The sequence below is a fragment of the Microtus pennsylvanicus genome, chromosome 15, assembly GCF_037038515.1.
Source record: "Microtus pennsylvanicus isolate mMicPen1 chromosome 15, mMicPen1.hap1, whole genome shotgun sequence".
Taxonomy (NCBI): domain Eukaryota; kingdom Metazoa; phylum Chordata; class Mammalia; order Rodentia; family Cricetidae; genus Microtus; species Microtus pennsylvanicus.
This window is the reverse complement of record NC_134593.1, coordinates 20,567,251-20,593,196: the sequence shown is the minus strand read 5'-3', so window position 1 is coordinate 20,593,196 and position 25,946 is coordinate 20,567,251. Positions and strand designations below refer to the sequence as shown.

Genomic DNA, 25,946 nt, shown 5'->3' with positions numbered 1-25,946 from the left:
GTGTGTGTGTGTGTGTGTGTGTGTGTGTGTGTGTGCTTACTGCATCCGACTTCACTAGATTTCTTCCTGGCAGCTGAACGCAGAGCAGGTTTTCAAGGCTCCTCTCCTCACCAGTGATTGGCTGTGCCAGAGTGCTTCACGGCCAGCCGCTCCCTCCACATCAGTCATGGGCTGATTTCCAGCCCCTTGGGACGTTCACATCCCTAAGACAGAATCCATACACAGCCTGTCCCGGATTTTAATCATTCCTAGATGACTTGCAGCTCCCAAAACTGTGCAAACACGGTGTGAAAGGATTACACTGGGCTGTAAACATACAGAATTAATGATGAGGGAAATGTTTCCGTCCATCTACACGCAAGTTTTCTTCCAAATGTTTTTGTCTGAGACTTGTTAGTAAGTGTGGATCCCACAGATAGGAAGGACAACTATGATCTGACTCGAGTGTCCTTTGCAGAAGGAGTTGTTCTTTATCTGTATCGTGCCTTGAAAGGATTGGAGTTGTAGGGCTGGACACGGCTCAGTGGTAAAGCACTGGCCTGGGGTATACAGGGCACTGGGTTGGATCCCGGGCGCAGGGTGGGGCAGGGAGGACAGAAATTATAGTTGCTTCTCTGTGTGTGGGGATGACTCACGTCTACAACAATGTTGCTAGAAATGCATAGTCTTCTGAGGGAGACTGGCAGATTCCACCTGGTGCACTAGGAATCTAGACTGGGTTGGTTTGACTCTGTGTGTGTGTGTGTGTGTGTGTGTGTGAGAGAGAGAGAGAGAGAGAGAGAGAGAGAGAGAGAGAGAGAGAGAGAGAGAAATAATTGAGTGATTACTGGAATAAATTAGAAGGATTTTATAAAGCCATAAAAAGTCAGTTCACACTGGGTGTGTGGCTCACACTTACAATTCCAGCACTTGGGAGGATAGAGCGGGAAGACTGTTGTCAACATGCGGCCGCCGATCCGAGCTATATAATTTGAGGCCCCCTGGGCTACAGAGAAAGTCCTATCTCAAAAAAATTTAAAAAATTGAAAAAAAGCCGGGCGGGGGTGGCACACATCTTTAATCCCAGAACTCTGCGGAGACAGAGGCAGGTGGATCTCTGTGAGTTCAAGGCCAGCCTGGTTTACAAGAGCTAGTTCCAGGGCAGGCTCCAAAGCTACAGAGAAACCCTGTCTTGAAAATCAACCTTCCCCCCCAAAAAAACGTTTTTTTAAAGGATAATTGACATGACTCAGCGGGTGAGGGCGTTTGCTCACCATCAGTGCTGACAACTTGACCTCAATCCCTGGGACCCACACGGAAGAGAGAGAAAAGACTCCCGTAAGTTGTCCTCTGGCCTCCCCATGCAGGCACACACAGCTACTTAAATAATTGAAATACTACATGTTTTGATCAGCAAAGCAAGCCAAGCACGATGGCGTGTGCTTAGAACCCAGTGCAGGGACGCAGCAGCAGAAGTGGCTGAGGACATGCGGTAAGACCCTCTCTCTCTCAAAACAAGCGAAAACAGAAACAAAAGTTAACTCACCTCCAGGAGATCTTTTCCTCTAGTTGCTATTATTGTCCCCAACTAACCTCCTCACTCTTGCTTTGTTGTCTCTCATTACTACCAGCTGCTTTAACACGCTACTGATTTACTTTTTAAAGATGCTGGGGAGCCGGGCGGTGGTGGCGCACGCCTTTAATCCCAGCACTCGGGAGGCAGAGGCAGGCGGATCTCTGTGAGTTCGAGACCAGCCTGGTCTACAGAGCTAGTTCCAGGACAGGCTCCAAAGCCACAGAGAAACCCTGTCTCGAAAAACCAAAAAAAAAAAAAAAAAAAAAAAAAAAAAAAAAAAAATAAAGATGCTGGGGATAGAACCCATGGGTTTTTTTTTTTTGTTGTTGTTGTTGTTGTTTTGTTTTTCAAGACAGAGTTTCTCTGTGTAGCTTTGGAGCCTGTCCTGGAACTCACTCTGTAGACCAGGCTAGCCTCGAACTCACAGAGTTCCGTCTGCCTCTGATGGGATTAAAGGTATTCGCCGCCACCACCCATCTAGAACCCATGTTTTAAGCAAGAGTCCTGCTGAACTGCTAAAGTGATTTTAAAAAATATAACACAGCTGAGGTGATGGCCCAGCATTAAAAGGCACATTAACGGTGTTTTAGAGATGTAAGTTCAGTTCCTACCACTCTCATTGGGTAGCTCAGCAATGCCTGTAACTCAGAGGAATGCCCTGGCCTCCTCAGGTACTACACTTAAAATATTAACTCCCCCGCCCCAGACATTAAGGAAACTAGACAGTCTTCTTTTTTGAACACAGTTTATCGTACGAGCAAACTGGAATAAAAATTTTAAAGTATCAAATATGACTTGGTAAAATATGTGGGCTAGGCAGACTCAAAAATACAAATATATTTTCCCTGGGGTGTGTGTGTGTTAAAAGGAGGCGTGTGAAGGCCAGGCATGGCAGCACGTGCTTAACAGTGTGGACTGTGAGGCAGGATGATAAGTTTAAGGGCTTCCCAGGCTACACAGAGAGTTCAAGGCTAGCCTAGGAAACAGAGAGGGACAGTCAAACTAAAAAAAGATTAAAGGGTTGGGAATGTAGGCCAGCGACAGAGCATGCTCAAGGCCTTGGGACCTATCCCTGAAGCCCTAGAGAGGGTACTTTCACTATTTGGCCCACACTGGCCTTAAACTCTTGTCCTGCCTTAGCCTCTAGAGTGCTGCAGTCACAGGCAGTACCACCACACCCAGCTGACCGCAGCACTTTTACCTAGGAACTTTACAAAGACACTTAAAGGGCCACTGTGATTCATTGCCCACACTCCGTTATCTCCAACACCACACCCATGCTGGAGAAAGGCGTTCTCAGGACTGCCCAGGGGCCTTCCTTCACAGTACTTCAGGCTATCAAGAGATAAGGATAGCTTCTAAACAGGACACAGGAGAGGGCCCAGAGCTAGAGAGAACACAGCCGTCCTGGCAAGCATGTGAGAAGAAAGACCACTACACTGAGAAGGCCCAGATCTTTGTTTCTTAAAGAAAAAGAATAAAAACTAGCTAGCTGGGTGTGATCATGCACAGTTATTATCCCAGCAATTGAGGGGGAGAAACAGAAGGATACCTGAGTTTGAAATCAGCTTAGGTTCAAGCAGAAAGCTAGCTAGCTAGCTGGGTGTGGTCATGCACAGTTAAAATCCCAGCAATTGAGGGGGAGAAACAGAAGGATCCCTGAGTTTGAGATCAGCGTAGGTTTGAACATGACTATGCCTCACAACAAGAGCAACAACAGAAAAAAGTGGACACACAACCACTCACATCTCTGGAAGTTGGAGTCATAGACACAGTGTTTTCTTTGGTGACTGGGATGAAGCCCAGGGCTTCCCACACCCTAAGCCTGTGCTCTGCCACTGGGCATTGACGGTTCTGCTTGTGCAGATTTTGATGCAGGACCAGGGAGGAAGAAATAAGCTTTTAGGCACTCACTGAGCGATGACCAGTATTTCTCAAATTTTATTTCAGTTTTTTCTCATGGGTAAAAGTGATGAGAAATAAATAAATCTTTTATTTAACTTTATTCAGAAATTATTTCAGTATGTATATGATGTGGGATTCCCCTCTGTATGCTGTAAATACCATTGGTTAATAAAGAAACTGCTTTGAACCTATAGCAGGGCAGAACTTAGCTAGGCGCGGGGGGGGGGGGGGGGAACTAAACTGAATGCTGGGAAGAAGAAGGCGGAGTCAGAGAGACGCCATGTAGCTCTGCTGGAACTTTAGCCGGTAAGCCACAACCACATGGCAATACAAGAGCTAATGGGCCAAGCAGTGTTTTAAATAACATAGTTTCTGTGTGATTATTTTGGGTCTGAGCTGCAGGGCGGCTGGGAAACAAACAAGTGACCTCTTCACAACGTGTTTATATAATAATGACTTAGAAATAGGGGCTGCTGGGAAGATAGCTAAGCCAGTAACATTCTTAATCTGGAAGCCTGGGGACCAGAGTCAGATCCCCAGAACCCATGTAAAGAAAAGCTAAGCACAGAGCCACACAGCTGTAAGTCCAGGACTGAGAGAAGAGGAGGCAGATAGGCCCCTAAGGCTGGCTGGTGAGCAAGCTTACACTACACTATCTCAGAAGGAAAACAAAAATAAAAACAAACAAACAAAACCAAGGCAGGAGGTTCCTGTATAGTGACTCTTTCTGTTTTGTTTGATTTTTTAAGACAGGGTTTCTCTGTGTAGCCCTAGCTGTCCCAGAATTCACTCTGTAGACCAGGCAAACTCACAGAGATCCACTTTCTTTGACCTACCGAGTGCTGGGATTAAAGGCGCATGCCACTCTGGCTCCCAGTTAATGAGTTTTGAGCTCTTACAAGCACCCATTCATGCACGCACACACTCATTCACACACACTCGCAGGCTCGTTCACAAAACCTTAAGTAACTGCAGGACTGTCAACAAGTTTCTTGACTATCTTTGCCCCTCACTCTGTTGCTTTTTCTCTCCAATTCTTCCGCTAAAGAAAAGCCTTGCCTAGATGTTAACTGTTAAATCTGCCTTCGAAGGTGCTTAGACGCTCCAGCCCTCCCACAAGAGCCAACAATCGCTGCGTCCGCTAACAAAACTAATGATTCGGGCTGGAAAGATGGCTCAGTGGTTAAGAGCATTGCCTGTTCCTCCAAAGGTCCTGAGTTCAATTCCCAGCAACCACATGGTGGCTCACAACCATCTGTAATGAGGTCTGGCGCCCTCTTCTGGCCTTCAGGCATACACACAGAATATTGTATACATAATAAATAAATAATTATTTTTAAAAAAACTAATGATTCATGTTGTCAACATTCAGTCCCCATGAAAACTTCTGAATTTGGCTCTTCAAATTTTTTTGTTTTAATTTACTCTTGATTTTTATTTTATGTGCATAAGTGTTGGCCTGCATGAAGGTCTCTGCACCGTGCATCTGCAGTGCCTGTGGAGGCCAGAAGAGGGCAGTGGATCCCCTGGGACTAGAGTAGCTGACAGCAATGTGCCATCAGGCGGGGCAATGAGTGCTCTTAACCACTGAGCCACCTCTCCCGCCCCAGTCCTTTTACATTATGTCCTGGCTTCTTGAGACAGGTTTCACTGTGTAGCTCAGGCTGTCACTGAACTCACAATGCTCCTGCCCCTTTAGTGCTGAGATTATAGGTGCCTGCTGTCATGCCTAGCCTCAAAACCATCTCTTAAATGAACTGGCTTGCTGCTGTCAGGACCCATGCAATGTCCACACACTCTATTAACGAACGTAACTGATTAAACCAGTCACATCTATCTGGGTAATACCTGGGTTCACCCATAGGCTCATGAAGCTGGGGGCCATTTCAGAACTTTTCTGGTACATCGTCCAAACACCTCTATGGTGGTTAGAATGAGAAATGTCCCCCCATGGGCTCAAATATTTGAATACTTGGTCCCCAGAAGGTGGTACTGTTCAGAGAGGTGGTGCAGCCTTGATGGAGGAGGCGCATCACTGTGGGGTGGGCTTTGAGAGTTCATAGTCTGTCCACAGTTCCTGTTCCACGCTGTCTGTGTTATGCTTGCTACTGAGGGTGTGTGCTCCTGTTGCCATGATGGAATCGTAAGTCAGAACAAAACTCTTCTACAAATTGCTTTTGGACATGGTATTTTATCACAGAAACAGAAGAGTAACTAAAACAGAAGTTGGTACCGAGAGTGGGGTAGGTATGAAGAACCTGGGCATGCTGATTTTGGTGAAAATATAAAAGACTTTGGGACTCTGGACCAGAAAAGCAGATGAATACTGTAGGCAGAGCCTGGTGGTCCATCGTTGTGGCAGTGGTGAGATCAATGAGGATATAAAGGCCTGGCTCAAGAAGTTTCAGAGAACAGCAAAGACTTTAAGAGCAACTGAGCTAGAATCCATTCGTGTGTTACTGTGGCAACAAATCTGGATGCTTTCTGCCCTTGTCCTAAGAACTTGCCTGAGACGAAGTTGAAAAATAATGGACTAGTTAATTTGATGGAGAAAACTTCCAGACAGTATAATGTAGAATCTATGGTAAGGTTAGTACTAATAACGCATGTGCAGGTCTACAATACAAGACAGCAAGTGAGCCAGGAAGAAATACAAGATGCACACAGTCTGGAGAGGAAAACATCACTAGTAAGTGTCATGTTGTAGCCAAGGCTCCTGCTGAAAGAGAGAATGTAATTGTTATGGAGATTAGTTCCACTAAGGAGAGTCCTCAGGCTCCTCCCTAGAATGAAGGGAGAGGTGCCCTCAGAGCAAAACTGCATTTAGTTTAACTTCCAACCTGTGCAAGGAAAAGACCTAAAGCATTTTCCTGTTCCTAGAAAGGAGCAATAAAAAAAAAGCTTTTTTTTAACCTCCATTAAAGTGTCACATGATTAATAAAGCACAAAATCTGTTGGTCAGCCAAGTGTGACGGGGAAACCGAGGGCCCTGCATCTGGGGTCCCCACACAGCCCGTCATCTTTGGGCAGGTATTCTAAGTAAGTCGTTTTCCTGTTGACAGCCTTGCATCCTTTACCAGGTTATTATGCACCCAGCACAGAGTAACCCTTAGTGGAAGAGGTGCATCTTAATTCTCCAGACAGAGTGAGCTTACACACATGGATGCTTGGAAGCTAATGGCTTGACAATAACACTGGGCCCCCAATGTGGGGCCAGGGGTATGACTGACAGAAGACCTTCAAAGCTTGAAAAGTGAACCACAAAAGACGCTGTTTAATAGGCATGTGGGCATGATGCTCATGATGCCGGCATCAGCTAACCTCTCTCTTCATCTTGATGAGAAGGGGCTCAGTGGATTCACTAAGAAACAAAGTACCCAACAGGCCATAGCTGCAGAAAGGGTGCCATCCTGAGCTAGACCACAGGGCCTGTCCTCACCAGGACTAATGATACGGTTCTCTGTAGGAACCAGACAGCTACTTGTGGGAAGCTGATTACAATGGACATTTTTATAACAGAGGGGCAATGATTTGTCCTCGCTGAAAAGGCCACTTGTGTTGGACACAGATTATGCCCATCTCTTCGCTGGTCTCACTGAAGTCTCCTAAACTGCCATGGCGTCTCCCAGATGCCACCTAGAACTTCCCAGTGACTGGCTCACACCCAACACCACCTCAATGAGACCCAATGGTCTAGGAAGCTTGGAGACACACCCTGGTGCTGCCATGACACCCTGCAGGGGCACATGCTGTGAACCTATGACTCATGTCACCGGGGGATGCTAAGCCACAGCCGGAAACCAGGGGTAAACACAGAGGCAGCTACTCTTGCAAAATGTCCTCCTCCCATTTAGCACTGCTCTCTCTAACTGCATCTCATCTCCAAGGGGACATCCCAGCTCTAGCCCGCTGAGCCAGAGCCTGGGCTCGTCAGTTCGGCCTCCTCTCGCTGCAGGGAAATGAACACTGCGGAAACTGCTGGTGGCTTTTGTGGTCACTGCCACTGTGGATGCTCAGTGGGCCTCATACAGCAGCCTCACGCCCATCTTTCTTCTCTTCATTCGCCTTACCCCAAACTACTGTACTTGCTTTTCTCCTTCATTCGCTCTCTGGCTTTCAATCTTTAAGTTTTATTTATTGATTCATTGATTGAGATAGGATTTTGCTATATAGCTCAGGCTGGCCTGGAACTCACTGTAAAGCCCACAGTAACTTGGCTAACTTCCTGAGATTAGAGACACACACGACCACATAGGCCTGGACATGTTTTCCTTCCAAACAAAGCACAAACTAGGAGCAGGTAAGATGGCTCAGAGGGGAAAGGTACCTCCCGCCAAACCTGACTTGAGTTTGATCCCCAGGACTCACAGTGGAAAGGAAGAACAGACTCCTGCAAGTTGTTCTCTCTCCTACATACACACCCTATGGTGTGCTTGTGACCCCCCACATGCACGTGTGAACACACAGACACACACACGCACACAGGTTTCACTGTTGTTTTTTGTTTTGTTTTTCAAGACGGTATTTCTCTGTGAAGCCCTGGCTGTCCTAGAACTCACTCTGCAGATCAGGCTGGCCTCAAATTCAGAGTTCCACCTGCCTCTGCGTCCTGAGTGTTGGGATTAAAGGGTTGTGACACCATGCCCAGCTCTGCTGTTGTTTGTAATTGAAGCACAACCCAGAATGCACTGTTTTCCCTGTTGGCAATGACTCCATATAGTACTCAGAACCCCAAGGCACGAGATGCCTTTCTGTTTAGCCACTGTCTCTAACCACAGCGCCCTCTTCTGGCCATGTTTCCGGAGCTCAGTCACTGGCCTCCGTTTTGAACCTCTGTGTATTATCGCCTGCTGTTTTAGGGGACCTCACTACCTCTTCATTGCCCAGGTTGCTACTCAGTGTCATTCCTGCCCTTTCCTAGTCTCCACAAATATCACTAGTGGTGTAGGGAATCCCATCAGGAATGTATTCAAATGCTGGGATGTACAGTACCCCTCTGTATCCAAGTCCCTTTGGATGCCAAGCTCCTTCCTGGATACTCAAGCCCCTTTACCTAAAATAGCATGACCTTAGCACCCAGCATACACATATCCTCCTACATACTTGAAATCATTTCTAGACGGCTCACAATACTGGTACAATGTAAATACCACGTGCACAGTCCTTCAGCCGTCTAGTCATGACAAGGCTAGGGCTGGAGTGTGCAGTATGTGTGAGAGTCAAGGCACAGGAGCCTGGACACGTTCAGTAAAGATATGGCTTCTCAGTATTTCCAGTCTGTAGCAGATAAACTCAGAAAACATAAAACCCAAGAATACAGAAGTCATCCGTGTAGTCTTTGAAATGCTGTACCCTAAATCACTGCAATAGCCCCTGGCCCATAGTTGAGGCACTATACGTTTTTTATCTTTTGATAAAAAAGAGAAGAAGAACATAACAGATAATGAAGTAGGACCACTTTGTCCGACACATCCCTATGAGGTAAGAGGTGCTGGGAGAGGCAGGCAGCAGACAGTCAGAAGAGGGGTTGCCGAGTCAAATCCTATGGCCTGGCTCTAGAGGAAGTTCCTTTTGCGACATCATGGACACACGTGCACCAGTTCAGAGACCTATGTGACCCTTCCCCACTTTCTACTATGATTCTGAAAGCCACCCGAGCAGCCGGAGAGGAAGCAGGAATTACCACACAGACTAAGGCCGTCAGCCTAGCAATGTCTGATGCAGCGACCAACCTGTGGGTTATCTCCAAGGAAGGAGGGGCATTCATAGCATCTGGGGTAGGTACAGCACTGTGGGGTAGGGTGGTTTGGACATGAGTATCCCCCACCTTGCCGTCTTCTCCTGCAGAGCATCCCTGTTCTGTTAAACACTTCCCTGCTGATTCACTGTCTCTCGCGGGGCTTTAAGGGACGAAGGGAACTCTGTCCTGCTCATCGCTCTCCTCTGACACACTGTCAGTGCTCACTGCAGAGGGAGAGAGGAAGTGTGAGTGGACCCGCGCCAAGGAAGGACCCTGTCGGGACCAGTCTGCTCCTGACACCACCTGGGCACACACTGACGGCAGGGAACCAAATACCTGTACAAATGCAGAGGCAGGGGGACACCCTTCACATGGTGAACAGGCCACTGAGCTCAAACAGCTAGAGTCTCCATACTCTTGAAGTAAGACAGGAGGGCAGGACAGGCTGGCCTCCCCCTTCCCCTGGTGGTACAGTGCCCAGCGACACTGCTTCTTAAGGTTCCATGACTACTGGGGGCAATCCTGACATCATACATGTCCTACCTACCTAGTTCTCCAGCCATTCTCGGGGCACCTGACATTCTTCTAACCCATTCCTCTTTCCACCCTGCCCCCTATTCAGTTAGGGTCTCATGTAGAGCAAGTTAGCCTCAAACTCACTATATGACTGAGGAGAACCTTGAACTTCTGAGTCTCCTGCTTCCATCTGCCAAGTGCAGAGATGTTGGGCACGTACCACTATGCATGGTTTCATGTAGTACTAGGGACCGAGCTCAGGGCTTTGTGAAGGCTGGGCAGGTACTCCACCAATTGGACAACATAGTTAGTCTTAAACAAGTCAGTTAATTTTGGTGTTTTTAAAACCAAAGATCCCTAAAGGTTTTTGTTTCTGCTTTTTTATTAATTAAAAAAAATACATAAATCATGAAATCGGGTGCTTGTGTGTAGGGGCTGAGGAGAAACCCCCTCCATTCCTAAGAGCCTGACAACATCTTTCAAGCTTTTCTAGTCTTTGTTGGCAGCCGAGCACATGCAGGCATGAGAGACTTTGATACAACCATTGAAGCACTGAACCCCCCCCCCCAACGACGACAGCATCCTCACCCCAGGTCCCCAGTTGTGCCTGGTGTATTTACAAGAGGGGGAAATGTGGGCACCTATGTTTTCAGCAGGGAGACTGCCACAGAGTACGCAGGTGCAGATGGGGATGCACAGGCCAGCCGAGGAGCCCCGAGGCTGGCAGAAGCTAGGAGAGATCTGGCATGGTGTTCCTACAGCCTTCAACAAACAAACATACCAAAAACATCCTCCACACTAGAGCCTTGGGTCTCTACACCCGGATGGCTCTGCAGCAACTTAGGTGTGGAGACATAAGAGGGAGCTGGCGTCTAAAACTCAGAGTAACCCAGATAACTACCGAAGCACTGCCCTGACCGAGAGAAAGATGGAGAAAGTGCAGAATCACCTGGGTGACTCGGACTCCCTGACATCAGACCAAAGGTTTCGGGGTTCAGAGGAAGCCCCAAGACTCACCGGTGGATGCTTTCATCTGCCGTCGGCGCCCCACGCGGTCCAGCCCGATGGGAGTGCTCTGGGAGAAGGTGAAGGGCCGGAGGCGGGCGGAGACAGCCTTGTAGGGTGGGACCTGGTGTGCAGGCACGGGAGGCCTGGCTGCTGGCTGCGAAAGGAAGTGAAGAGCTGTGAGAAGGTGCCAGGAAGTCTCAGCTCCTGCGAGCCACAGAACGCTTCTGTGTTCTCACCCTGAACAACTGGCAGATGTGGAGTGGCTTCTGCAAACCCCACGACCAGCAGCAGGCTGCGCCAAGCTCGGGGGCAACAAGCTGTTCTAAGGTTTCCACAGCAGCCTCAGTGACGGCGCAGTCACATTTCAGCCCCGCTAAGAGTGACACCACAGTGGTGAACAGAGAAGGAGAAGGGAAGGCCAAGGCCGAGACAGCAGCAGAACGGTTAGCTACAGTTAAGGAGGTAGGCTGCCCAGAGTAGGATCTGAGAAAGCAAGGGCTGGGCCACAGCACACAGACACACATGGTCACAGATCTCCAGTGTTGCTTTACTTTGTTTGTTTGTTTGTTTGGTGACTGGAGAGATGGCTCAGTGGTTAAGAGCACTGGCTACTATTTCAGAGGACCCAAGTTCAAGTCCCAGCACCTACAAGGCAGCTCACAACTGTAACTTTAGTTCCAGGGAATCTGACACCCTCACACAGACATACACACAGGCAAAACACCAGTGCACATAATATAAAAATAAGTAAATCATTTTAAGAAATATTTTATTTTACATGTACAGGTGTATGTGTCTGTGTGTTATGTCTGCCACCTGAAAGTGGATGCCTGCCAGAGGCCTGAAGGTGTCTGACCCCGGGTGCTGCAGTTGCAGGCAGATGTGAGCTGCCCCCCACAGGCGTTCCAGAAGGCAAATAAGAATCATTAATCACTGAGCTGGCTCTCCTTTTGTCCCTTAGTTTGTATATCTGTAGACCAGGCTAGCCTCAATCTCACAATTCTTCTGCCTCAGTCTCTTCAGTTCTAGAATTAGAGGCAAGAACCACCATGTTGGCACACAATACTATCTTAATGCTCAGAAATAAAAGTATGTTCTAAGTATCTCAGATTATACCTCAACTGTGTCTTGCATTCAAATATATTAATATATTATAATACATTCAAATATATTGCAATGTTTTTGTTTAGGAATATTTCCTAACAAATGGGGTACCCTAAAAGACCCTCAACTTCACTTTTGCTTGTGTTCTTTTGTTTTTGAGGCAAGGTCTCATAGTCCGCTCTGGCCTCAAACTCTGCAGAGCTGAATGACCTGGAGGGACCACGGGTATGCGCCACCACACTGGGCTTTTCACTTTATTCGCAGAACTCCAATCAACTGAATTAAGCTAGAGCTTCTCGGTGTTTGGTACGAGGAAGACATCGTGTTGGCCCTGGCAGGAAGTGTTGTAGTGCACGATCCAAGCCTAAAATCAAATTTCTTTTTCAGAGAACTCTTACAGGAAACCTAAGAAAGTACCTAACAGGTTTTCAAAATGAAACTGAGCATAAAAATTATTGTATAAACTACCTTGTGACTATCTGAGCATGAGCATGGCATTAGTTGGGCCATGCATACAAAGAAGTATGAGGGTCTCCAAGACTGGGCCTTTACTTGAACGTTCCATAACCTTAAAGTGCTCACTACACACTGGATGAAATATTTGCCAAATGCGCTGAGGGACCAATGGTGTTTATGGTCAAATCTGCAGCAAAACTGCAACCGAGAAGCAGAATAAGGAATGCTGCTGCTGCTGCATGGTAGAGAGCCTGCCTAGCATGCTCCAAGCCTACCGAGGTCGCCCCTTCCAGGAGTGGTGGATGGAGGTGTGATGAAGGCCTGGGGACGGAGAGAAAGAGAGCTGTGATAGTTCAGAAGACCAATTCTTCCCCGAGCACAGTCTTCTGCTTTGTTTTGGGCATGGGTGGGTGGGTGGAAGGAACACAGGGCTCCATGCATCAAAGCAAATGCTCCATCACCGAGCTACATCCACCCCCACCCCCTTCTGGTTCATCTTTATTTTGTTCCTATGCCTGCATTCTAACAACGAACCACTTTGTCTCTCAACAATCATTCCCTCAGCAAGTACGCTAGATAAAGCCAGGGTATGGCCCCCTGGCTCGGGTCGCAAGCTTTTAGACAAGTGACAAGTCTGTGCTGTTAGCTGAGGCTCCAGGAAAGGAGACTGGAAAACAGACGATGAGAGAATGGGCTGTTAGTGTGAATCCAAGTAAGTTTCAAAGTCAGGAGGAAAAGGTGTGCGGAGGTCCACCCTCCCCAGAAGGAAAAGCAGTGTCCAGGTTTAGTCTGCAGGGAAGACAGAGGCAAGGAGCCAAGGGTCTCTGCTGGCCACGGTTGGAGACACCAGCTCTTACTTGGACCAAGAGGTTCTCCACATCTTCTGCCTGGGTGTTGCCATAGCAGCTGACCCCTCCAATCACAGATATAGGTCGCCTCCTCCAGCCCGCCCTGGAACAGCCTGAGGGGGCGCATGGGTCCTGGCCGGTGGTGGTCACTCTTGACGGCTGCGCAGTGTCCACATGGTCGTCACCTGGAGGGTCTGCAGCAATGGCATCTTCAGGGATGGATAAGCTTCGGCTAGCCAGCTGGCCGTAGTCAGACAGCGGCCGTGGCCGGGTGCGCCTTCCTGAGCCCCATCTCCTCCGGGAGACGCGGGCTGCCTCGGTCTGCTCCTCCTCCTGGGCTGAGCCCTGCTGCCAGTCATCCTCATTCACCACCTTTGCAAATGAACAGGCGGAGTGAGCTCAGAGATGCAGGCAGGTGCGAGCGGATGGCTGCCGCCTCCCTCCCGCTCTGCAGAGGCCCAGGCTTCTTAAACTAACTGTGCCAGACACAGCGAGAACACACCCAGATGTGGATTAAACGAGCCGAACTTCATTCCAGGCTGAATTAACTCTACAGTTTAAGAGACATTTGGGGACCAGCGATGAGCCACAGTGAGACGTTTAAGAATGCCAGCGGGTCTACAATAAAATGAACATAGAACTAAGGTGGGCATTTCCCAAATATGCTTAAACAGCAGGAGACTAGCCACAGCAGCCAGACACCGAGTGTGTAATCAGTAAGTGGGTAACAAGACCCACAGCTGCCCTGAAGTCTCTTCTTTTCAGTACGGATGCTACTGATAAATAGAAGGTGCTATGCGATTACATCCAGGGCCCGGAGGGCTCGACACTTGAGGGTCCCATCCCAGAGTGATGGTCTAAAGAGAGCGGACTGAACCAGGCAGCATTCCTAGAACAGCCAGACTGCAAACAAGCTGTGTGGGCCTGGACCAGTCGGGGCTAACCTTGGCTCTCAGACAGGATAACCACCATAACCCCATCCTCTATGACCGTCAGCTGAGTATGGTGGTCCACTCAGTAATCCCAGGGTTTGGGAAAGAGGACGATGGATTCAAGCCAGCCTGGGCTACCTAAAGAAGGCTACTTCAAAAGAACAAGGACAAGATCTTGTGACTCTAAAAGAGGCAGAGCTTTTTTGGTAGCAGTTCCTGGATCAAGCCTAGGGGCCTGAATGTGCGGAGCAAGCACTCCACCAAGTGCTGATTTCAAGTTAGACACCTACCACTTTTAATACTTCAAATACGTTTTCCATCTTTGGGGGGAAGGAGGAGGGCAGGGTTCTGTCATGTATCCTACGCTAACTTACTAGCTACCATTCCTGAGTAAACAGTTATGCACCACCAGGCCCACCCAGCTTTATAAACTTCTTCAAAAGCAATCAGGAAAATATGCAGTTTGGAACTGGGCAGACTTCCATATCCATCCCTGTAAGGGCCAGGGGCTGGTTGGGTAGCCTCAGTTAAGTGGCTAAATTGCAGTCTTGGCAGGATAGGCCTTATCGGGTAGAGTCAGTTGTCACTCCACAAAAATGGTCACAGAGTAGCCATGCCCTGGACTTGCCCTGCCTGGAAATAGGTACCAGTCTACTTGGCAGATCCCCCAAAGTCTGGATGCAGGAAGGAGTAGGGCTGGTCCAGAGACTGGAGGTGGTTGTCAGCAGTAGACTCAAGAAACCTGGACATCTTCAAGTACCCAGTCAAACACACACACACACACCACTCTCTGTCTCTCTTTCATTGTGTGTGTGTGTGTTTGTCTGTGTCTGTCTGAGCAATCTTCCTACCCCGGGCTCCCCAAGTGCTGAGATTATAGGACAGTATTACCCATCTAGCTTGTCCCTGTTCACTTTGTAAAAACACAAGCCACACAGGCTATGAAGCCGCGGGTTGAAGGAGGAGCCTGGGATATGCAGAGTAGGCAGAGCCGTCTACACTGGAAGGCAGGGAGGGCAGCAGAGCACGCAGGTGACCAAGGGATGACACAGCAATCCCAGGCGCCTGGCCCTGCCCTGCTCATGAGACAGTCTGGGCGAGAAGAAAGTTAAATGGTAGAGACTTGGGAAAAGAAACCCTGTGCCAGTGACAAGAGCTCTAAAAGGAAGGCTTGTTTAGTTTCCACTCTGACATGTATTAGTGTTTGCTAAGATTATACATGAGTTCAGGGCCAGCCTAGATAACATAGTGAGACTCCCAAGTTAAAAAATAAGATACAGTATGCATGAATCAAATTAAAATGCTGGACCCCATAAGTAAGTACAGTTCAGCAACCTAAAAACCTGTGCTAGCCCAGCGGTGGTGGCTCACACCTTCAATCCCAGCACTCAGGAGGCAGAGAGAGGTGGATCTCTGCGAGTTTGGGGCTAGCGTGGTCTACAGATCGAGTTCCCGGACAGGCTCCAGAGCTGTCTCGGAAAAGCAAACACCTGTGCTAAAGCAGACGCTGGACTGTACAGACATTCTCCATCAACCTCTTCATTCTTCACGCTAGAAACACCGAGAAAGAGAGGAGTGGAGCGGTTTGCCCAGGGCCACACACCCACTCAGGTGTCCTATGAACTTCTATTCACAGCCTCTGTCTATGCCGCTGTCCTGTACCTTCAAGACATCTGTGAAGGGGCAGATTATACTCTATAAGTTCTGTGAGCCCAAGACATTTGAGAAAAGTCACCCCCATACCAGCCTATAGAGTTACCTGCCTGTAACAGTCTCCCCAAAGAATTCAGTGATCCTAAGGTCCCTCCCCTACACTCATTCCTTACACTGCTGGAGAAAGGGAGAACCACAACCCTTGTTTTCCCCATTTACTTTTCTACAGGCCTATTTCTCCTAAGAGACACTCATTCCCACTCAACTTCCTTCCCCTCCTTCTTTCCCTACGGAAATGGTAGAGAAACCGCTAATCCTCACCACCCACCAGAGGTATTTTTCCGTGAACTCGCTCATACCCATACCCACAAGAAGAGACGCATGTTTTCATCCTCCCTGACATCACCACGGGAAAAGGAGAAAGCATAACATTAACACCGTTTCCTGAATTCTGTTTGAAAATCAGGTTATGATGGGGGACTGAAACAAATCACTATCATCTGGCACAGACTACTTAAGTACACAGTAAGAATAAATCCATTTATATGATGTCATTTCAAAAGGGTCAGAGGCACCTTGCTAGAAAAAAAGTGCACAACACAAAATCTGAGGCATGGTGTAGTCTAGCTACTCACAAAGACATGTATGGTTAATTATTTTCTAAAATTTTAGATTTTTGTTGTTGTTAATGGCTAGAAGCTTTGTTTCATGCTTATGCAACACGCAACTTGTATTTTCTTACCGATGCCAAAAATAAATATACCAGGAAGTGACTGCGGCTGGGCAAGGTAGGCACAGTCAAAGTAGCCTAGCAGGTATTCCTGCCACACTTCTGTGCCAGCTACTGTCTGAATCCAGGCAGCACAGAAGAACTCCAACTGTAAGGACTTAGATTGTCATACCTTCGCTAAAGATACAAGAGAAGCCACCCTCTAAACAGCATGGAAATGTCCCACTGATCCCAAAATCTAGCTACAAAGTATCACATCAAGCTGAAACATCCATTTCAAGAGAAACCTCCTGTGAACATTCAAAGGCAGTCCCTCAGCCAAACGGAGGCAGATCCCTTCCCGTGCCAATGTGGAACTGGCTGACCCTTTATGCACGCTAGGCGTGCCAGGCAAGGACTCCGCTAACAGCTGCACCAATTCTAAACAATCTTTTTGTTTTAAGCAGAACTTTTGTGCTTCCGGAATACTGCCCAGGTTCACTTGGAAGAGTGGAGAATACCGGGCTCCTTCTTAGGATTTTAAACACACCCTCCAGCGAACGTCCTTCTCTCCAGGTTGAGAACCTACCTGAGATTTAGCCATGGGCAGGGGCTGCCCACACACACACTGGAGGAACAGGCAGTTGACCATATCCATGTTTTCCAGAGTTGCTCAGGTCTTTTTAAAACTATGATCAGGGCTCTACATGGCCACACAGAGCTCTGCCTGGTCCAATCCAGCCTGCTCAACTCAAGTCTCTCAGAGGCTCAGAAGCTAGAATGACCAAGTCACACCCAAGTCATAAACCTCTGTAAACAGACCTTGCACTGTGGGACTGCCCTTTTTAACTCTTGCCTTTCTCAACTCTTCTCAAGTGGCCTTCCTAGTCGATGAGCAATATTTTCTTCCTATATAGGACTTTTTTTTTAAGTTACAGAAATAAAAGACTATGTAAACTGTTTGCTTGAAACATTTCTGTGAAAAGAAATTATTAACAGGTGATTAAAAAGAAAAATGCTTAAAAGAATGTCTACTCAAAAGCCAGACACACAGGGTTAGCTGGTAAATGCCCCAAGACAGATGGAATCCTACCCACTCCATGCATCTGTGACTGTGCTTTGGGCTCCCCCTGGATTAGGTGGGTTCTAAACCAATGGCTGTTGACTTTATATGCAGAGGAAAATTTGGATACAAACAGAAAGGAAGTAAGCTCTCAAAGATGCGATAGTGCCTCCTGGGATTTATCTACCTGGAAGCAGGGTTTCAGTAGCCCAAGTTAGAGTCACTCTTGACACTTAGCTGAGGATGACCTTAAACTTCAGCTGTTTCTGCCTCTGCTCCCCAACTCTTGGGATTAAAGTGTGCTAGGCAGAAATTCTACCAGCTGAGCTCTGTCCCCAGTTAAGGAATGACACATTTACAAGCCAGAGATTGTCACTGCCAAACTCTGACTCTGACCTTGTGGTTTCCATACCTGTGAGGAGGGAACTGTCTGCCGTTTTAGCCGTCTGCTGCATGTTCCGTGTTAGGCAAGTCTAGCTAGCCGAGACAGCAGGGGAATTCAGAAGAAAATGTAACACGTAATGAAATTAAAGATACTCTATGAAGATTAAAAAAGAAACTGATGGAGACACAGGTTTCTGAAAATGCGTATCGTATCAAGTTTACTTCCCAGAATGCTCCTGGAGAACCACAGGCCCGGACAAAGTTAGGAGATGGAAGACAAAGGGAAGACCCTCTACAGCCGTGGTTCCCAACCTTCCCAACGCTGTGACCCTTTAACACAGTTCCTCACGTTATGGTGACTCCCAACCATAAAATTATTTTCATTGCTACTTCATAACCATAACAATGCTGCTGTCATGAATCATAATGTAAATATCTGGTATGCAGGATGTCCGACAGGGGACCCCCAAAGGGGTTGAGACCCACAGCCTGCTTTACCGTGGTTTACAGGGATGCAGAGCACAGTCTCCCTGCCTGAAGGCCAGAACACACGCTTCCATATTTAAACTTCCTGACCACTCCGGAGGAAAGCACTGGAGGGATCTACTCAAAAACCAAGGTGCTAAGGGCACCTGTCCCACGCTCCACTTCAGCAGAGTGCAGTTGGAGGCAAAGCCCTACTCGTGACAAAAACCCAAATCGTTATTTAAAATTATGACTTGAGTATCTTTTTTTTTTTTAAAAAAAAGACTTATTTATTTATTTACTTATACAGTATCCTGCCTGTAGGCCAGAAGATGGCACCAGATCTCATTACAGGTGGTTGTGAGCCACCATGTGGTTGCTGGGAATTGAACTCAGGACCTATGGAAGTCCAGTCAGTGCTCTTTACCGCTGAGCCATCTCTCCAGCCCCCTTGAGTATCTTTTTTTTTTTTAAAAAAAAAAAACAAGACTATTATATATACTTATATATACAGCATTCTGTCTGCATGTATGTCTGCAGACCAGAAGAGGGCACCAGATCTCATTGTAGGAACTGAACTCTGTACCTTTAGAAGGGTGGGTAGCACTCTTAACTGCTGAGCCATCTCTCCAGCCCCAACTGGAGATATCAGAGCATTTCAGATTTGTTAGATCCAAAATAAACTGGGGACAAGTGGCTATGTGTGGTGGTTATAGGCATATCAAAGTGCATGCTGGCCTCCAGGCTCACTCAGTATAACAATCACCCTGGCTCTTCTCACCCCCCCCCCTACCCTAACCGTCTCCAGCTCATACTTCCTCCCCCTTTCTCATTCCCTTATAACCCTGCCATTTCGGCTGGCCCTGTGCTCTTTCTTTTGTCTTCCTCTTTTGACCTGCTCTTTCTCACTGTCTCCTTCTCTTCCTCCTCCTCCTCCCCCAGTCATTCTCTCTCCTCTCCTGGCCTGGCTCAGTCTGCCGGCCACATTTAACCTTCTACTTTCTCTCTCTGCTCTGGACTCTTCCAGATGCCCCTGGCTCCTCTCTCCCTCGCCTCTACAACACAAACCTCCCCACTCAACCACACTTGGAGCAGTCATGGCCTCCGTTTATGCAAGATTATTTCTGGATTCTAATTCTAGAGTATTTGCATACAAATAAAGAGATCTCAGGGATGGGTTTGTTCTGGTTGTTTTTGATTTTTTTTCAACTTGACACAAGCTAGAGTTATTTGGGAAGAGGGACCTCGGATGAGAAAAATGCCTCCATCAGATTACCTGTAGGCAAGTCTGTCGTTCACTTTATGGATTAATGTTTGATGTGGGAGGGCCCAGCACACTACGGACGGTGCCACCCCTGAACAACAGTCCTGGAGTGTGTAGGAAAGCACACAGAGCAAGCCATGAGGAGCAAGCCAATAAGCAGCGTTCCTTCGCAGTCTCTGCTTCATCTCCTGACTCCTGGTTCCTGCCTCGAGTTTCTTCCAAGACTTCTCCTTCATGACGGATTATAAGTACTGAGATAAAATAAAATAAATCCTTTCCTCCCCAAGTTGCTTTTGGTCCCACTATCTTTTTGTTTGTTTATTTGTTTGTTTTCAAGATGTGGTTTCTCTGTAGCTTTGGAGCCTATCCTAGAACTAGCTCTTATATACCAGGCTGGCCTTGAACTCACAAAGGTCTCTGCCTCCCGAGCGCTGGGGGGAAAAATTTTATTTATTTATTATGTATACAGTGTTCTGTCTGCATAAGTATGCCTGCAGGCTAGAAGAAGGCACAGGATCTCATTAGGGATGGTTGTGAGCCACCATGTGGTTGCTGGGAACTAAACTCAGAATCTCTACAAGAGCAGTCAGTGCTCCCCTGAGTCATCTCTTCAGCCCTGGTCAGTCTTTATCAAATAACACAAACTATACTAAACAGGGTCCAAGTGTAAAAGCAAAGTTCCCTACTGTTTCACACATATCTCATCACAGTCAGCCCAATGGCAATTTAAGGGCGATTTTTTTTAAACAATTTTGTGTGCAAACAGTTTCCCTTGCGCAATCATATCAGTGCTCAACAAGTCATGGAATTTGGAAGATTCTGGCTTTCAAACATTTGGATTAGGGATGCTCTTTATTCCCTAAATGAAGATTAATGTGTCTGAAGACAGTCTGAGCAATATGCCATTAGCGTGCATAGTTGTTATATATATATATATATATATATGTATGTATATATATATATTTTATGATTTTTCAAGTAAGAACTCCTAAGATTCCAGATGAATGACAGGTTTTCAAAGTGCCTAAGTAGGACCTGTGACCCAGCGGGTAGAGACAGGAGGGTGGAGAGGACAAGGCCAACCTGGGTTACACAGCAGGACCCTCTTTCAAAAAACAAAAGAACAAACTAATAAAGACATATTAACACGTCTGGAAAGAGAAGACTTGCATTTGTGTTTAATGCCTCTGTCCCCTTCACTCACCCAGCCCGTACCTCAAATCCCCACAGTTTCCTTACAGCTTCACCTTTCCTCAAGCCACACATTTCTCCCTGGGTGGAAAGTGCTGTTCCACAGGAAGGGGGAACACCCTTCCAACCTCACAGGGCTGCAGGCTATCAGAGAAAACATGGCCGATGTTTGACACCCAGCTTACAGAATGTCCCCCTTTCCCTCTACCAAACAGACCGTCTGATATTGTCTGATAGCCACATATATTGTCTGATATGCAGATGGTACACCTGTCACCCGCCAGCCAGAAAGGAATTTCCATTCTGATCTATCACAGGAAAGCTTAGGAGAGAGAAATCTGGCAACAAAACATATACACTAGAATCTATTCTTAGCCAGCAGCGAGAACCGGCCCCAGAAAAGAACACTGAAATTGACTTTTCTTATTTTAGGAGTTCAGTTAAGGTTTATTATGCCTTTTTGAGCCCCTAATGAAATAAGCTGGTAGCTGAGAGAAAACTTTCCCTGTACTATGACGACAATGGTTCACATTAATGTGATTATTATCCTACATTCTTTCCAGGGCTGAGGATCGGGCATGGGCTAAACAAAGCACTCGAACGCTGAGCCACATCCTAGCCCAGGTTTTCATAAACACGAGAATGTGTAACATGTTTAATATTAGTCACTAGAAAGTTAATTAATGCTACTCATAACATTAATATGACATGCTGGGGTGGGGGCATGACTCAGTGGCAGAGTAAATGGCCTTGATCCATCCTGTAGATGGGACAGAGAAAAAAAGTAACTTCAGCCCATGATTTAAAATGCCTTTAAAGCTGGGCCCAGTGCCCTGGGCCTGGAGTAGTTAACAGTGGTCCCAGTTAGTCAGGAGGCTGGGGTAGAAGCGCTTGAATCAAGAGCTTGAAGCCAGCCTGAGTAACATAGCAAAATATTGTTCTCCCTCCCCACAAAAGGGTAGGTGTGGTAGCAAGAAGATCGGGAATTCAAATCAGTTTCAAATAACTAAACAAATAATAAGAGAAAAATAAATAAAATGGAAAAGGCAATGGAAACAGCTTGTTACCGTGCTAGGATTATCACACAGCGTCCATGCACCAAATTAAAACACTCCATAAATAAAATCTTAAAAGGTGGGTTGAGGCTTGTGCTCAGGAAAAGCATCTGTGTGGTTTTGATCCCTTCCTCTCTCCCTGTTGTTTTTCCTGAGGTTTATTTATTTATTTATTTAGAAATGAGATCTCCCCTATGCTTCCAGGTTGGCCTATGACTCCTGGGCTCCAAGGATCCTCCCCCCTCCCAGTCTTCACAAGCTCAGGGCCTACGGGTGCTCCCCACAGGCTTGCACCTGGAGTGTTCAGAGGGCACATCATCTCTGATGGCATTTCACCAGACACAAACTAGTCTAGAAACAGGACATGGAAGCCTGACATGCGCAGGCATGCGGGCATTTCTTCAGATTTCAGCTTTTAGAAATTATCTTAGGAAGCCGTTCTTATTTTTTTCTTGGGACAGGGTCTCACATGTAGCCCAGGCTGGCCAGGAACTCACTATGCAGTCCAGGTTGGCCTCCCAAGAGCCCCTGGCCTTCGCCATAACTCCCGTTTAGAGGTGTTTGTAAGTTCAAGGAGTCCCAGTCAGTCAGCACAAAGGGTCCAGCAGAACTCTGTGAAACCTGTCACTGAAGAAAGAGCATCTTTGTGTGTAATAACAAGCAAAGGACTTCAGAGCAGATGGAAACAACTTTCGAAAAGACCGAGTTGGAAAATGACTCCATTATACAAATAAAGAGCTGTTTCACACAGACTCCAGATCTGAGTGTCTAGTTTTGTCTTTCTAACAACAACTCTTTTCTTGTCTTTCTTTTTGGGGGCTGGACTGGAGTGGGGATAGAGGTTGAAGGGCAGGGTCTCCATGTGTAAACAGGCTGTCCTATTTATGGCAATCCTCCTGCCTCAGCCTTGAGTGCTGGGGTGACAGACATGCACTGCCACATCCAGTTCCCTTTGCACTTTGGATGTTTTTCTTCCTCCAAAAGGAGAAACAGGGCAGGGTGGGGGCATAGCTGAAAACCTCTTAGGAGGAGAGAACAAATGTAAGCTAACAAAGGAGCCTGCTGCGCCATCTGGTCACCTGAGTTCCAGCCCCGGGACCTACCTGGCGGAAGGCGAGCACCAAGTCCTCCCCCAAGCTGTCCTCTGACTGCCACGCGTAGGCTGTGGTATGCAATAAATAAATGCAAACACATTCTTAAAAGAAGAAACCACATCCAAGGTCGATGTGACAGGCTGTAAGCTTCCAATTCCACCTCCATAAGGTACCTAAGTCAATCCTGAGCAGATTTTCTGGGATCAATACATTTCTCCCTTTGTTTTCTTTTTAAACACAGATTTTTTTTTAAAAAAAAACTATCTATTTGTATGTATGTGCATATACACAGGAGTACTGTAGCTCAAGTGTGGAGGTCAGAGGACAACCAGTGGGTACTGGTTCTCTCCTTCCACCATGAGGATTCTGGGGGTAGAACTCAGGTGGTCAGCTTTGGTGAGAAGTGTCAATGCCTGCTGAGCCATCTCACTAGCCAGCTTCCTTGCTTGCTTCCTTCCTGCCTTCTTTCCTTCCTTTCTTCCCTTTATTGGGTCGTATGTAGTTCGGGCTGGTCTTAAACTCGGTAAGCAGCAACAGATCACCTCCCTCGTGGTGCACCTCCATGCCTGTTTACAGGCTCTGGGGATGAACCGAGAGCTTCATGCATGCCCAGCTACGTTCATTTCTGTGGATGTAACATTTTCCTGGTTGTAGGAACGGTTGTGTGAAATAACTTCAAAGCCATCAAAATCTCCCAGAAGCAACATTGCTGGACTCGCCAGGTTCCGTGCACCTCCGCTGAACTGCGCAGCCGCAGCAGCATCAGAAGATCCTAGGGTCGTTCATTAGCGCTGGAAGTTGGCTTGAATTCACCGTTTCCCTGCTGGACGATTCTACTGCTTTAAGGGGGAGGGACATTTTATGTTAGCAGCAGCGTACTTAGTGTTCAAGGGGTCCTTCCTTTTGCTTCCCAGTCTGCGAGGTTCGTGGCTTGTTTGATGGCTGGCATGCTAACACAAAGTACTTCCCTTGTGGCGCAAAGGGCCACCGACCCTCTGTCCCCGTAAACACTCACACAGACTCACTGCACATAGAAACTGCTAAATGACTCTGCGGCCTGTGACCTCCTCCCCTCCATGCAGGATTAGACTCAGGAGGGCTACCACTTCTCTACAAAGCTGGTTCAGTGAAGCCTGACTCCACAGTTCCCCTTGCTGTCTCTGCTCAGGCTCCCCCTGACTCCTCAATGCCTGCAGGGTAAGGGACACGTCTATTGCTCCAAGCCAGGTCCTCTCTAATCATATCCAGACCTACTGACCAACCTTATCTGTCATTTCTCCACCCATCCACCTGCACAAAAGTTAGCCCATCTGTAGTTCCCCAAGCACACAGCAGTTCAGCCACCTGGCACCGCCAGGCGCAAGCAAGCCTCTGACAGACACAGGAAGTCAGGTGTGTGAGCCCACTTACCTCTGCAGCAGCCTGTGTGGAGGGACTGGTCAGCCTGGGCTAACCACACAGCAGCTTGTGTGACAGACCCAGGTTAACCTCAGCGCACCTTAGCTCCTGTCCACTCTCAACCTCAGCTTACCACCTTCAGGATATTTTTATATAAACTGGCAACTTTCCTTCGGGGGCTTTTCCTTCTAAATCTCATCTCCAGAGCTCGGAGCCTGGCTTGTCTCTCTGTTCACACGTTCCTGGCTCCTCAGCACTCACCAGGTAACAGCGTCTCTGCATGGGGGCTGGGAGTGTGGGTGACCTGACCACAACTATGGCATCTGCGGCTGGATGGCTCTACAACATCAAACCAAGTGACACCCCTCCTCGCTCTTTACAGTAACAGGGGTCTGCATCACATGCCCAGACGACTACACCTTCCGGAACCCACTCCTGTCAGTCAAGTGTGGTCACCCTTATCAAATCTGCAACTACTGGGACCAATTTCACACAAGTGTGTGAGAACCATGACTCTTCTTTATATTGTCTTTATGTCTTTTGTGGGATATAGTCCATGCTAGATAATCCTCACATAACCTCAGTGGTGTTTGTATGCCTTACCAGGCTTTACCTGACTTCAGTCTCTTGCACCTGGTAGGTTCAAAACACACTGGGTTTGATGAGGTCACTGAATGAAATACCACACTGTTAGGATATAAAAGGCCTGGGGTGGCAGGTAGCAGAGAGCTTGCCTCGTATGAATGAAGCTGTCAGCTTTGGTTACTAGCAGCACATACACAGGAACAGTGGTTCCCACTGTCATCCTAGCACTGGGGAGGCAGAAGCAGGAGGGTAATAAGTTCAAGGTTTTATAGTGAATTCAAGGTCAGCCTGAACTAAATTAGATGCTGTCGCATTAAAAATACTAATGTGCGACCAATCTAATTATTGGAAGAATTTCTCAACTTCTTGCCAAAGTATAATGCAGTGTTATATACAAAAAGATTTGAGGGAGCGTGGCTGGAGAGATGGCTCAGTGGTTAAGAGCATTTATTTCTTCTTTGAAGGACCAGGGAACCTCAGTTCGATTCCCAGCATCCATATGGCAATTCACAACCATCCATAAGTCCCGTTTCAGGAGATCCAATATTCTCCTTAGGCCTCCTCAGACACTAGACACATACAGGGTACACAGACATACATGTTGTCTCATACATACATGTATGACAAACACATACTTAAAATGATCATCTTGAAACTGTTGAGATGTTAGGTAAACATTTAAATAAGAGACTATGTGGCTTCTGCAATTCTATCAGGTCACCCCATACTTAGGGACAACAGAGACCCAGAGATGTTCAAGACTCCCCGGTTTGCCAAGATATCTGAATGGCACAAACTAGAAGCATTTACAAACGGTTCACCCCAGCTCCGGAAAGGGCTCAGAGCTGGCGCGCTCATTTACTTATAGACAATGGTTCTACCCTGCAGACAGGTAGAAAGACAGTGTTCCTTTTGCAAATTCCTTACTAATACCGTGAACTATGGATCCTGCACCGTTCTAGGGAAGGAGGAATACTGTTAACAAATAAATGTCAGAAGGCCTCCATCTCCAAAGTTCAAG

General features: G+C 47.3%; 1 protein-coding gene across 6 annotated transcripts in view; it reads right to left on the bottom strand.

The window, feature by feature from the left end:
• Spata13 (spermatogenesis associated 13) overlaps window positions 1–25,946 on the bottom strand; it is a 285,474-nt gene that overhangs the window by 46,396 nt on the left and 213,132 nt on the right. For 4 of the 6 annotated variants that reach the window (XR_012908001.1, XM_075950253.1, XM_075950251.1 and 1 more), the window contains exons 3-4: window positions 13,142–13,504; window positions 10,734–10,878 (exon numbers count right to left, since the gene is read on the bottom strand). Coding sequence is in view for 5 of the 6 variants with exons in the window: in XM_075950253.1 (XP_075806368.1) it covers window positions 10,734–10,878; window positions 13,142–13,504 (508 nt within the window). In the remaining variant the exon portion in view is untranslated. Of the gene's footprint in view, window positions 1–9,287; window positions 9,403–10,733; window positions 10,879–13,141; window positions 13,505–25,946 lie in introns of those variants that run through there. The other 2 variants (XM_075950254.1, XM_075950257.1) reach the window with 2 other exon arrangements.